Consider the following 12,128-nt stretch of genomic DNA (forward strand, 5'->3'; position numbering starts at 1 on the left):
TGTGGGGCGTGTAAATAAAAATTCAACTCCTTTAGATGGCACACAGTATTTCTTGACTGATCTTATGCATGATGGGGGTGCTGTTGCTGGTGTCTGCCAGATAGTTTTGGCAGGCTCAATAATAGCATCGTTGATCAGAAATGCCATCTTTGCAGAGGTAAATATTTGAAGTATGTCTAGTAGTTTATGCCGTGATTCAGGTACCTCTTCTAGTGATATGTCAAAGGACTCTGCCAACCTTTTGAAGAGTTCCTGGAATTGCCTGAAGTCATCCCCTGTGGTGGGAGCATTATACGTTCATCTGGTGACGAAGATGACAGGTTCACTGTTGGTAATGCTTCCTGGTCTGAAGTTTCCTCAATCACCTCCTCTTGTGTTTCTGAGGCTGCTGGGATAGGTGATGATGGTGATTGTGGTGCTCTTGATCTTGGTGGGCTAGGGGGCCTGTGATGTTGAGTTCTGTATACTGCCCATGGATCCCAGTAGGGCCAGTTTGGTGGGAATGGCATGGAGCGTGGTGCCCATAGGTGCCGATACCAGGCATCACCACTCTGACAATGAGTGGTACTCTGGTTGGTGGGATGGTCCAGGTTTGGGTGAGGAGTGATGAGTTGTATACATCACCCCTTCATCCTCATTGTCATGAGAGAGAAGGGGAGCTGAGTGGGGTGGTCAGGCAGCTTGGTACTGATCAAGACGGAGTGCCTTCAGTACCGAGGAGCCGTGTTGAGCAGACCAGAAGGTCTGTATGTCTCAGGAACTGGTGCGGTACCATGAGCATCGGTATCAATGTTGGCACTGCTGGTGGTACAAGAGTGTGAGTAGTAACTGCTGGTGCCAAGGATCTTGTGCTCTGCTGTGTAAGCACCGCAGATGGCGCCATTGCGCCACTTGGTGCCAAACACCTTTTTGGCTCTGTGGGTACCGAGGTGGAGGGTTTCACTTTGCCCTGTGAGCCTCAGTTCAAGTTTGCCAGCTTAGGGTCTTTGGCTCTCTGAAAACCTGTGGTACCGGAAGGTCCTGGCTTCTCTGGGTCCGATGTGCTTGGTGCCATGGGTACCGAGGTAGACTTGGAGGTAGGGGATAGCTTTTTCTTAGCCAATTCCTGTTGTGATGAAGCCCGCCCGTTTTTTAGTAACCTTCTTGGGTAAAGTCTCTTTCGTAGTGGCTGCTGATGGTGACTGTTGGTCCGGAAGGGTCCTCAACTTGGGGTCTGAGGCTGGTCTCAGAGATTTCTCCATCATAAGGAGCTTAAGTTGAAGATCCATAACTTTTCTTGCTCTGGCCATGAGATTACAGCAATGTGGACACTTCTGAGGAATGTGCGTCTTGCCGAGACAGCAGACACACTGTGCCTGTCTGACAGAGATAGGGATTGACAGTCTGCAAGTCAGAAAGCATTTGAATCCTGGCGATCCGGGCATGCTGGAGAGGTTCTGTCCCAAATAAGAAGGGAGCAGTAACTCTACGAGAGCCTAAACTTAATCTTCCTACTGAGGGGAATAAAGGAGACTTTTTCTTGTAATAAATAAAGGGTAACAATGATTAACTACTAAGTATACTATAAAATATCTTATCTAAAGGTAAGTGAGGGTGCTGCTAAGCGCTCTGACTCAAGCCAAAGGGCAGTAGAGAAGGAACTGAGGGACAGTTGGTCACGCAGCACGATGTAACTGCCTTGAGCAGCGCAAGATGACAATGGTGCATGTGCAACCAAACTAGGCACTGCTACCACAAATCTCCGATTACAAGCACAGGGCACATGGATACCTAAAGTGGAGCACCCACGGGGACATTCCTCAAAGAACCACCATAAATTTGGCATCCACATGTTGCTTCTTCACACCTAATTTATTCCTAAAATATACCAGCACTGTAGTTGTTAATCTGCTGTCAAATGAGCTATGAAGTATCAGTAACTTTTGTCTATACTAGAAAAATTATTACCCATTGCTGACAACAGGTGTCAGCAACACATTAGCCCTTCTCTTCACAGAATCACATTGGGAACTTATGTTGAGTAATGGACAAGCAACTCAGTATGAGCTTCTAATGCAACAATATGGCAAAAAAGGACTAATGTGATCCTTGGATGTTTACATTTAGAGGGGTGGGGAGCAAGGAGTAGGGTGGTGTTTTTACCACTATACATAGCATTGGTGAGACTACTAGAATACTGCATACAGTTCTGATGTCCACATTTTAAATTTTTTTTTTGAAAGATTGGAGGCGGTAAAGGGAAGAGCCACCAAAAATGATTCAAAGGCTGGGGGAATGCCTTACAGTGAGAGATTTAGATCTCAATCTGTTTACCTTATCAAAAGGAAGAAGGACAGGTGACTTGATTACAATGTATATGTACTCACCGGGAGAAACTGAGCACTGAAGGGCTCTTTAAATCTAGTGAAGAAAGACATAGCAAAAGCCACCGCTGGTAGCTGAACCCAGACAAATTCAAATTAGTAATTAGGCAAAAGTTTTCAACAGCGAGGGTGATTAAACATTGGAACAAACTACTAAGGGAACTGGCATACGCTCCATCTCTTGAAGTCTTCAGACCAAGACAAGATATCTTTCTGGAAGATAAGCTTCAGCCAAACACAAGTTATTGGGCTCAATACAGGGTTTGCTCAAATTTAATGGCCTGGTCAGATGAGATAATCAAATTATCCCGTCTGGCCTTAAACTCTATGAATGGGTACAGCTGGACACAATTTAACTGCAAGCATAGACCAAGACAAATGATGTTCAGCACCATTTCTGCAACTGCCATTTTAAAGGTTTTAAGCCGTTTTCTGAATGGTTCTGGACATGGTTCATTTTGTTCTATGATTACAGTTAAACTGCATTAAGCCGTAATAAAAAAATTTCATACTACGGACAAAGGTTGAAGACTAGAGTAACGTAGTTGCGGACTGTGATTTCCCAAACGAATATGCTTATGTCATAAAAGCTCACAAAAAGTCTGGATAGTGTCTTTTCAAAAGTGGAAGTAATCTCTTCTCTGAACTCACTCTTCTGTTATTCTCTTGCTTCTGCCTCCATTCTCATTCCTAAAATCCTCTATCAGTTCTCCCTTCTATCGTCTCTATTCCTTCTCTCCCTGCTCCCTTTTCCTATCGTAGTCATTTTGTCTTCTTCCTTCATCCCACACTGGCATCTCATCTGAAAATCACAAGAGGTTCAGTACTATGCACTGTACCCTCAATTGTTCTGATAGTTTCAGATGTCTCAAAAATCATTTTTGGGTTGGGAAAAAAAACGATTTACCAACACAGGTTGATAATATGCTGTCTCTTTGCCCCACAACAAGAAAGGCACGTTGAAAAACAAAGCCCAAAAGGCAGGACTTTATGTACCTTTAATTCAGTATTGGGGATGACTCACTGGCACTAGATTCAATAACTAGTTTAGCAATAATACTGGCAACCACTAGAAAAATCAAAGAGCCTGATTTCAGGCCCTCAGTTATTCAGTAGGTTTTATCACCAACGTTTAGCACTTTACCAATTCAAATGTAATGAAGTCTATGGGGTCTCTGGCATAAGTGAATTTTAAAATGCTCTCATTGCTTACTTATGAACTGAATGAACTAAGGTAATACATTTTATTGTACTTTTTAAGCCAGTGGGATGTTTTAAAGTAAATGAAAGATAAAGCTTTTAAAGTAACTAAAGATCCAGAAATTAAACGTGGAAAACAAATACACTGTTATAAATCTCGATGCTTGCAAATTATTTTTAAATACCATTCTTAGATCTATCTTCTTGTTTTTCCTTAAAGTGACGTAAGAGGCTATAGTTGAAGATTCTGGAGTTGGTGATTTGGTTCTGGGAGGCACAACTCCAACAGGAAAATGTGAACCTATAAAGTAATAAAACAGCATCTTAACTGTTATGCAAAATGGCACATACAATATTGTATTGTTTTCCAACAAAAACATGTTAGGATGTGAAATCATTAATTGATAGGCTACCACTCTTATATTTACTATAAAAGTCATGATACCTAACTAGTATATCTGCAGATTTTTTTCTACGTAAATAATCCTACTCAAACTAAAATCTAGTCAGTGTTTAACCAGTACATTAAATGTGACCAGTAAAGGATTTTTTTTAAAAAAATTAACTTGTTCCTGTTTTGCTTCTTCATGATACATAAAGAAAATCCAAAAGATTTGCTTGGGCTTTCACAATTTTGTGTTCCTTTGCAAGTTTTTTCCCTTTGAAAATATCTGGAATGTCAGCTGTGATCTTCTTGGGTTTGGCTAGAAGAACTCTTGTAGATCTCAGCAGATTGCTACTGTTATAATTGGAGAAGTGGGAGGATGCATCTTTAACTAAAGCTTCCTTTATCCAAAATGTGAATTAGTCATGGAAGTTTTTTCTTTTCTAAAACAAAATAGACTAGATAGGCCCTGAACTCTTCCTGAACTCTTACTGAACAAGGAATGCTGAGCATCTGCCCAACAAACACACACATTTCAAGAAACCTTCAGGCCTTCTTTAGTCATTAAAACAGTAAAAGAAAGGGCACAAGCCTATTTTTCTTCTCCTTTGCAGGTCACTGGTCTCCAATTTCTAGAGTTTTACAGTCACAAATTCCTATTTTTAAATTTTTTTTTCTTTCTTGGAGGGTGAAGGACAAATGAAAGGAAAATAATTGACAGAGGGAAACATTAAAAATAACTAGTGCTGTAAAGTGCACAAAACAAACAAATCATAAAAATGAAAATAAAATGTTCCCTTCCAATATCTTATTATTTTATTGCAGTAGCACCCACTACATGTGGGTATAGTCATCTTAGGGCTTGTCTACATGGTGAGGCAATACAGACTACTGTGATGTGATTTCTAAAACACAATAAGGTGTTGCACATTAATTAGTTTGTCAGACCCTGCTGGTGTGCACTAAAGGTTCCTAGTGCGCTTTAAACATAGTGCTGGGTTAAAGCACACTCGAAACCTTTAGTGCCCACAAGCAGGGTATATATGGACCAATTAATTCATAACACCTTAGTGCACTATAGAAATCACACTGAGTGCGCATTACACCATCATGTAGACAAGCCCTTATATGTGGTTTGTTACAACAGTAAGTAAAATAAAATTTTAGATATGTGATTTTTAAATTGAGCTCTGCTGAAATTGTTTGGGATATGAAGGTACGAAACAATACAAATACAAGTATAAGCAATATGCTGTTACTACATGTAGACAATTGGGAAAAACTGACTACTTATATTCTCCCTCATGCTGTTGGGTTTTTTTTTGAGTAAAGAGAACTAGACTGAATTAAGTGCCTTAGAAGACTAAGTGCTCACTGGGTGGAATAAACAGTAACAGCTACAATAAAATTACCTCAATCTACTGGTAAGAGGAAAGTTCTCCCACTCATTTGCCACACTGAGGCTGTAGCTATTTTTTTTTAAGTGCCATCTATATCAGCTAGGCAGCTTATTATCTGCTTTTCTTTAGTGAGGCCTGTTTTTTCACAGACAGACAAAATTATTTCTCCATTTATGAGAGATAAGGTGAGTGAGATAATCCACAAGGATTAAATGCTTTTTCAACTCTCTAAAACTATACAACATAAAACCACACAGTTAACTTTAGGCCACATTCAGCCAAGTCCCATAACAGCAGCATCTCATGTGCCTGCTGAGTCATCACATCTTTCAATTTGGCTAATGGGGGTGCAGCACATATTGGTAAATTGAGGGGATTTTTACAACTGCCTTTTCCAAACACAACTTTTAAAAAGCTATTTTACATGTTTTAACAAGTGGTATTAGATTCCTTAAGTGAGCGTTCATGGTGAAGGACTCTACCAAGTAATTAATAGCTTTTATGGGGACTATATGAAGAAGAGAAACAGGCATTCGGCAACAGCACAGACCTTTATTGTGAGTATATTCCAAGGGCAATAACATTAATTCTATTGTATCACAGGACAGAAGGCAATTCAACAGTTACAGGGTTTAAAAAAACAAACAAACCCCACATTATTTCCTTGTCTTGAGAGAGTTTGAAAATTCTGTGATGCTGCCTTTTTGGACATTTTGATAACATACTGTTGTGAGTTGGATTAAAAAACTGCATAAGGGCAAGGACAGAAAATGGGTAATTGTTCAAGGAAGTGATGTGCGTGGGATGTGAATGAAGTGATCTGACACAGTGTCAATAAGGATTTCAGGATTATTGTTGAGTGTAATGTTTGATTTCTCTGTGGTTTGATTGACTGAAATCCTTCTCTTGTTGTATAACTAAAGCATTTGATTGCGGGAGCTGTTTCATTTGTATCAAGAAATGGACATACTATTTGTAAAATAAACATTATATACACACACACACACACACACAAATAAAATAACAGTTTCTACAAGGCACTTACAATATTCTGTACTCCTTGCGAAAGACTGAAAAACAGATTGGAAGTCAACATGCTTGGTACTAACCTTTAGTTGTAGAAGTTTCTGACTCTGAAGCTGGTTCTGTCTTTTCTTCACCATTAGACTCATCAACTTCTGCCACTGTTGTTAACTCTGGCTCACTCTTATAAAGTCTATAATCTGGACCCTAGAAGATGACAATAGTAAAAGATAACGAACACTGATTTATCATTTAAATGTTAGTATCTTAAGAATCAAACAAGGTAATCTTGCAGCTGATTTTGCTCTCATTTAAATTTATTGTTTTTGTAAGCCAATGCTCCATTGCTCAGGGGCTTGTGTAGTGATAGTCATTTTGCAATTAACATGAAACAAACTGCCACAGACTTTCAAACGCTATATAAACTGAGTAACTGATGTGAAGGAGAAAATTTACCATTATTATGTAACACTAACCCCAACAAACAAACAAACACTAACTATAAAAGGCTTCAACAGATACATGATTGCCAGGACTGGGGTTTGTATCATGTAACAAGAATTCAGAAAAATCTGATTTTGAAAAAGTGATCAAAATATTTAGAATCTCCGTGAGAGTCTTGTTTTGATGTTTGATTCTTAGAATACGTTTATAAGCATGGTATATCTGATTAAAAAATGTCAAATGCAAATGATGCAGCTGGAAATAAAACTAATTAGCCAAAAAGGAATTACACAGCACAAAAGCATCCAGATGTCAAAATAAAAGTGACTGTGCAGAGGATGGGGGAAATGCTTAATGTACATTGTGGCAATTTTAGCCACTTACACAGTAAGATCCATTTCTCTGATATCCTTGAACTTGGTGAATCTTCTTTTCTTCCAGCAGATGTACTGGGCCCCTGCTATAACAGAGCAAGGAGCTGCTATCACTGGGCAGAGAGGGGATTATGGGAGGATGCTCTGTAAAGTCATAGGACCGAGGGAGTGGAGGACGAGGTGGGACTACTTCCTCTTCCTAAAGATTGTAGAATAGTTACCTTATTTAGATATGCACACCTGTTACAATTATTTATAACTTTTAAAAAGTATATTCCTATAGCTATATAAGCTTTGTGTTTTGCAATTGAAGCGACACTGTCATACTAAAAAGATATATTAACAAACAACATTGTTTTCCTAACACCATCTAAATTCATGGAGATTGAAATACTTCTCTTTTAAATCTCATTTTCACTATTTACTTTCTGCATCTCACTCAGCTAGTTATGTTTTCATTTCTATCAGTTGTACTTTCTGCCTCTCATGCACAAACATGCTTCTGTTGTGACTAAGAGTACTGATTTCATTACCCCCCCATTTGAATTGAAATTCATTATTATTAAAAGATTGTGGTGCATATTAGATTTTCTATAACCTTTATAAACCAAGCTTAAATTTTGGGTGAAACACAAAGTTGACAGTGTCCCTTTAAAGCTACAATTTCTAGATATTTTGGGCCTGATTTCCAGATGGGTTGAACACTTGACACTCCCATCGATTTCATCTGTTTTTGGGGTGCTCGGCACACCTGCGAACCAGACTTTATATATGAAGAGAGATGTAAAACAATATAATTTTTCTCTCCATGAAATATGCCTGGGGGAAAAGAATATCAAGATTTACATTTTTGCGGTAAAGGCCTGGGAACAGAAAAGGGTGAGGAATGGGGGACACAGAATCATGAATTGGTAAGAATATGAAGTCACAGAAGAAATGAAAATTAGAATTACTGTCTGGGACTTTAACCTTCAAAAGTAATCCAATAATTCAGTAACAGATCTACCAATTTAAATATACTGAATACACATTTCTTATACCATTAGAAGAGTTCAGAAATAATTTTTATCAGCCAATAATTTTTAATTCAGAAATTCATTGATGCTAAAATGTAAAACTACTAAAATCATACCTCATTTTTATACTTAATAGCTGAAAAAGACTTTGATCCGATGGTACCTGTTTAAAAAAACATGAAAATCTGTTTAGAATAAATAACTATTAGGAACTAGCACAAAAGCCTGTCTCTGTATTGACTGAAAGGCTTAAACACACACTAATTTCAACTGGTAAATAATTTCAGTTACACTTGTTTACAGCAACTATAATGTCAAACAGTTTTCAATCAAGCAAAAAAGCAAATACAAAGTTTATTCCCTAGAAGTACAATGTGGTTTAATAAAAGCAGCCCATTTACCTGCCTCTGTAGAAATTCTTTGCTGTTTATGTTTACTCAAACCTTCCATGACATCTTGAATTCTCCAAAGTTCCTTCTGAATCTGAGCACGCTGTATACCTGCTGACTCAGTCTGCCAGTAAAGAGACATGGGATAGCATGTATAATATGGTGCAAGAACAAACAATTTTACTATCTGTAGACAGTATCACGTACACAATTTTATCTCCTCACTGAAAGGAACCAGGATTTAGGAAACAATCTGATAATTGACACTCCCCATCCACATTGATATAATGTTCACACTATCTGGAGGTTAGTGTAATCTCTTCAGGGTGGTGAGTGAAGTAGTCACCATCACAACAATTGACTGCTCACACATTCCAGCTGCCTGATTCAGCAGCTTTGCAAATCTCATCTTTCAAAATGAAAATTAAGCAATTTGACAGAGCATTTCACTAGTGAAACAGGAGGACACAATGTCTCAATCTACAAAGGAAAATCAAAACAGGGGAATTCACCACTGAACACATTACTACAGCTCTGTGGGATGATTCTTCATATGTTGAGCTGTTTGCACATCTTGCATTGGCCAAAAGGAAACACCATCAGTACAGACTGGTAGGTGGATCCAATCAAAAATAAAAGCAGCATGACTGACAGTGTGGAGTTGAGTTGGTCTTTGTCCAGACTCTCAGAACGAACTACTCCACACTGGTGAATAAACTATGGGCCGATACGTGTCCCCATAACTATGCAGGATTTGTGCCAATGGGTCTGCTGTTTACTTATTTCCCTGCTCCTGCCACTCATCTGCAATATCCCTTCCTTGTGTGTGGAAAGCCAATCTGTAGAATGCATGGCTTGTGGCATTCCTCTGCACAGGGTTCCCTACACTCCACCCATCTACTTATTGCATTAGAAATTTAAGACTTGTCATCATGCTAGGTACCTACAGTGTCTTCCAGGAATAGCAAGGTAAACATACAGAGTACCAAAGTGTAAAACCTAATTAAGAGGAGAAGGAATTTTTACTTAGACTGTTCAACTATTTTTGCTTGGTTTTGCTAGCACTGATGTAACTCAGCTGCTTGATAGTTACTCAGGAAGAAGAATTTCTGTGTTATAAATTTAACACATCTGCTCCTCCAATTAAGGCTTGAAAAATTTCCATTTCTGTGGCTCCTTCAAGGGCAAGTTAAGAAAAAATAAGGAAGACTAGACATGATATTCCTCATACAGTAACTCCTTGCTTAACGTTGTAGTTATGTTCCTGAAAAATGTGACTTTAAGCGAAACAATGTTAAGCGAATCCAATTTCCCCATAAGAATTAATGTAAGGTGGGGGGTTAGGTTCCAGGAAAATTTTTTTCATCAGACAAAAAACTATACTATTTTGTGTGTGTGTGTGTGTATATATATATATATATACACACACATACACACACACACACACACACACACACAGTATAAGTTTTAAACAAACAATTTAATACTGTACACAGCAATGATGATTGTGAAGTTAGAGGGTAGAAGAGGGTGGGATATTTCCCAGGGAATGCCTTACTGCTAAATGATGAACTAGCATTCAACTGAGCCCTCAAGGGGTTGTTGTTAAGACATTGTTGTTAACGTAGCTTCACACTCTACAAGGCAGCTTGAATGGAGGGAGGGGAGACAGCATGGCAGACAGAGACAGACACACACCCGGTGTGTGGGAAAGAGAGATGCGCATTGCCCCTTTAAGTACGCTGACACCACTCCAAGTAAATTGCCTTTTAAAGTACATCAAGAAGTTGAGACAGCAGTTGTGACCAGCAAGCTCTCTCTGTACTGAGCCCTGTCCTGTCCCCACCCTGCTCTATATGGAGAAGGGATAAGCGGGGGGCAGGAGCAGGGGGACACCCAGACATATTAGCCCCCCTCTCCCCCTCCACCCACAGCAAGCAGGAGGCTCCCGAGAGCAGCTCCAAGGCAGAGGGCAGGAGCAGCACATGGCAGTGGGGGGAGGGACAGCTGAACTGCTGACAGTTGACAGCCTGCTGGGTGGCTGCTGCACAGGGAACTTAGGGGAGTGGGGAGCTGATGGAGGGCTGACAGTCCACCCTGGTTCCAAGCCCCCACCAACTATCTGCAACGGGCTGCTCTTCCTGCAAGCAGTGGACAAAGCAGGCGGCTGCCAAACAATGTTATAAGGGAGCACTGTGCAACTTTAAACGAGCATGGTCTCTAATTGATCAGCAGCGTAACAATGAAACAACGTTAACCGGAACGACATTAAGTGAGGAGTTACTCTATTTCCAAAGTAATAAAACAGGGCAAAAAACAAAAAAACCCAAACTACCATTTAGGCCTTTACAGTAATAAAAATAAAAAATACCACCAAAAGAGCAGCAAAGGACAATCATTTCCCCACCCTCTTCCTTTTATTGATCTTTCAGGAAGAATCAAACATTCATGAAATAAAGAAGTTTTGTTTTAAATTTATATTTTAAACAGATTTAAAATCATATTACAATTCTTCCATACCTGAACCTCCCCAAGTTGGTCCAGCTGCTCCTGCATATGGTTCCTTGTAATTGTTACATCGTATTCTAATTTGTCATACTCCCTCCATGCTCTTTCCAGTTCCTTAATTTAGAAGAAAAGTAGTATTAGGTGTTGACAAGTTTAAAAAAAAAGATGTTATCAATTTAAAAAACTTGCACCAATTTTTTCTCAGCCCAGCAGATTCAAGTTCAGCAGTACCTCTCAAGAACAAATTAAGCAATTCATTTTGGTCCTGTTTAAAAATAGTTTTTCACTTTCAATTGGGGTGTTTCATCCATTTTCTTCTGTGGACAACAAGGTAAAGAAGGGAAAAAAATCTGCTTGCACCTGAGAATTTCCTTCTTGGACCCTTTGTCTTAATTCCTCCCTTGCACTCCAAACACATCTGGAGACAATGGAGACAGACAAGACTTTCAATCATCATGCACTGCAGCAGACTAAATTTTGTCAATTTTCCCCCACAGGATGCATTGGTAGATTTTTTTATTATTATTATTTAACAGGATAAAAGTAGGGTGTCTAATTCAGAATTAAGATTTTTAATAGTCTTTCCTCTGAGTTTTACAGATGCCTTCAGGCCAAGTCCAGAATCATGCCTTAGAGTGGATTATCTTTATGGGTACTGAGGGTAAAAACCTCACCCTTCTCTGAGGCCACTGTTTGAAGAGGCTGCTGCTTCCATCTAAGGCAGAGTAACTCAAGCCCAGCTTGCCCTTCAACAGCAAGTAAAACCTGTGAAGTTGCCAATTGGGTCATCTAGACTTGTCAGGTAATGCTCATTCTGCATTTCTGAATCTCTGAATCGTGGATGGATGGGGTCACACAGCTCCTCAGAATTTAAAGGGCAAGATTTTTGTTCTGGGATTTTGTCTGTCACTTCCTGTTCTTCTGGTTGCTCAGGCTGGAGTTAAATACATTTATTTAACATAACCTTGAAAGGTGTCTGTCTTGAGTTTCTTTCTCCTCCATCCAATTGGGACAGATGCCCTTCCT

General features: G+C 39.3%; 1 protein-coding gene across 25 annotated transcripts in view; it reads right to left on the bottom strand.

Annotated features, from left to right (window-relative positions):
* PLEKHA5 (pleckstrin homology domain containing A5) overlaps nt 1-12,128 on the bottom strand; it is a 273,038-nt gene that overhangs the window by 23,216 nt on the left and 237,694 nt on the right. For 16 of the 25 annotated variants that reach the window (XR_012155733.2, XM_073318870.1, XM_073318738.1 and 13 more), the window contains 6 exons: nt 11,115-11,216; nt 8,607-8,718; nt 8,322-8,368; nt 7,200-7,388; nt 6,458-6,578; nt 3,749-3,864 (listed from right to left, as the gene is read on the bottom strand). Coding sequence is in view for 24 of the 25 variants with exons in the window: in XM_073318870.1 (XP_073174971.1) it covers nt 3,749-3,864; nt 6,458-6,578; nt 7,200-7,388; nt 8,322-8,368; nt 8,607-8,718; nt 11,115-11,216 (687 nt within the window). In the remaining variant the exon portion in view is untranslated. Of the gene's footprint in view, nt 1-2,365; nt 2,401-3,748; nt 3,865-6,457; nt 6,579-7,199; nt 7,389-8,321; nt 8,369-8,606; nt 8,719-11,114; nt 11,217-12,128 lie in introns of those variants that run through there. The other 9 variants (XM_073318830.1, XM_073318789.2, XM_073318948.1 and 6 more) reach the window with 2 other exon arrangements.

This window comes from Lepidochelys kempii, chromosome 1 (genome assembly GCF_965140285.1).
Source record: "Lepidochelys kempii isolate rLepKem1 chromosome 1, rLepKem1.hap1, whole genome shotgun sequence".
NCBI classification, from domain to species: Eukaryota; Metazoa; Chordata; order Testudines; family Cheloniidae; genus Lepidochelys; species Lepidochelys kempii.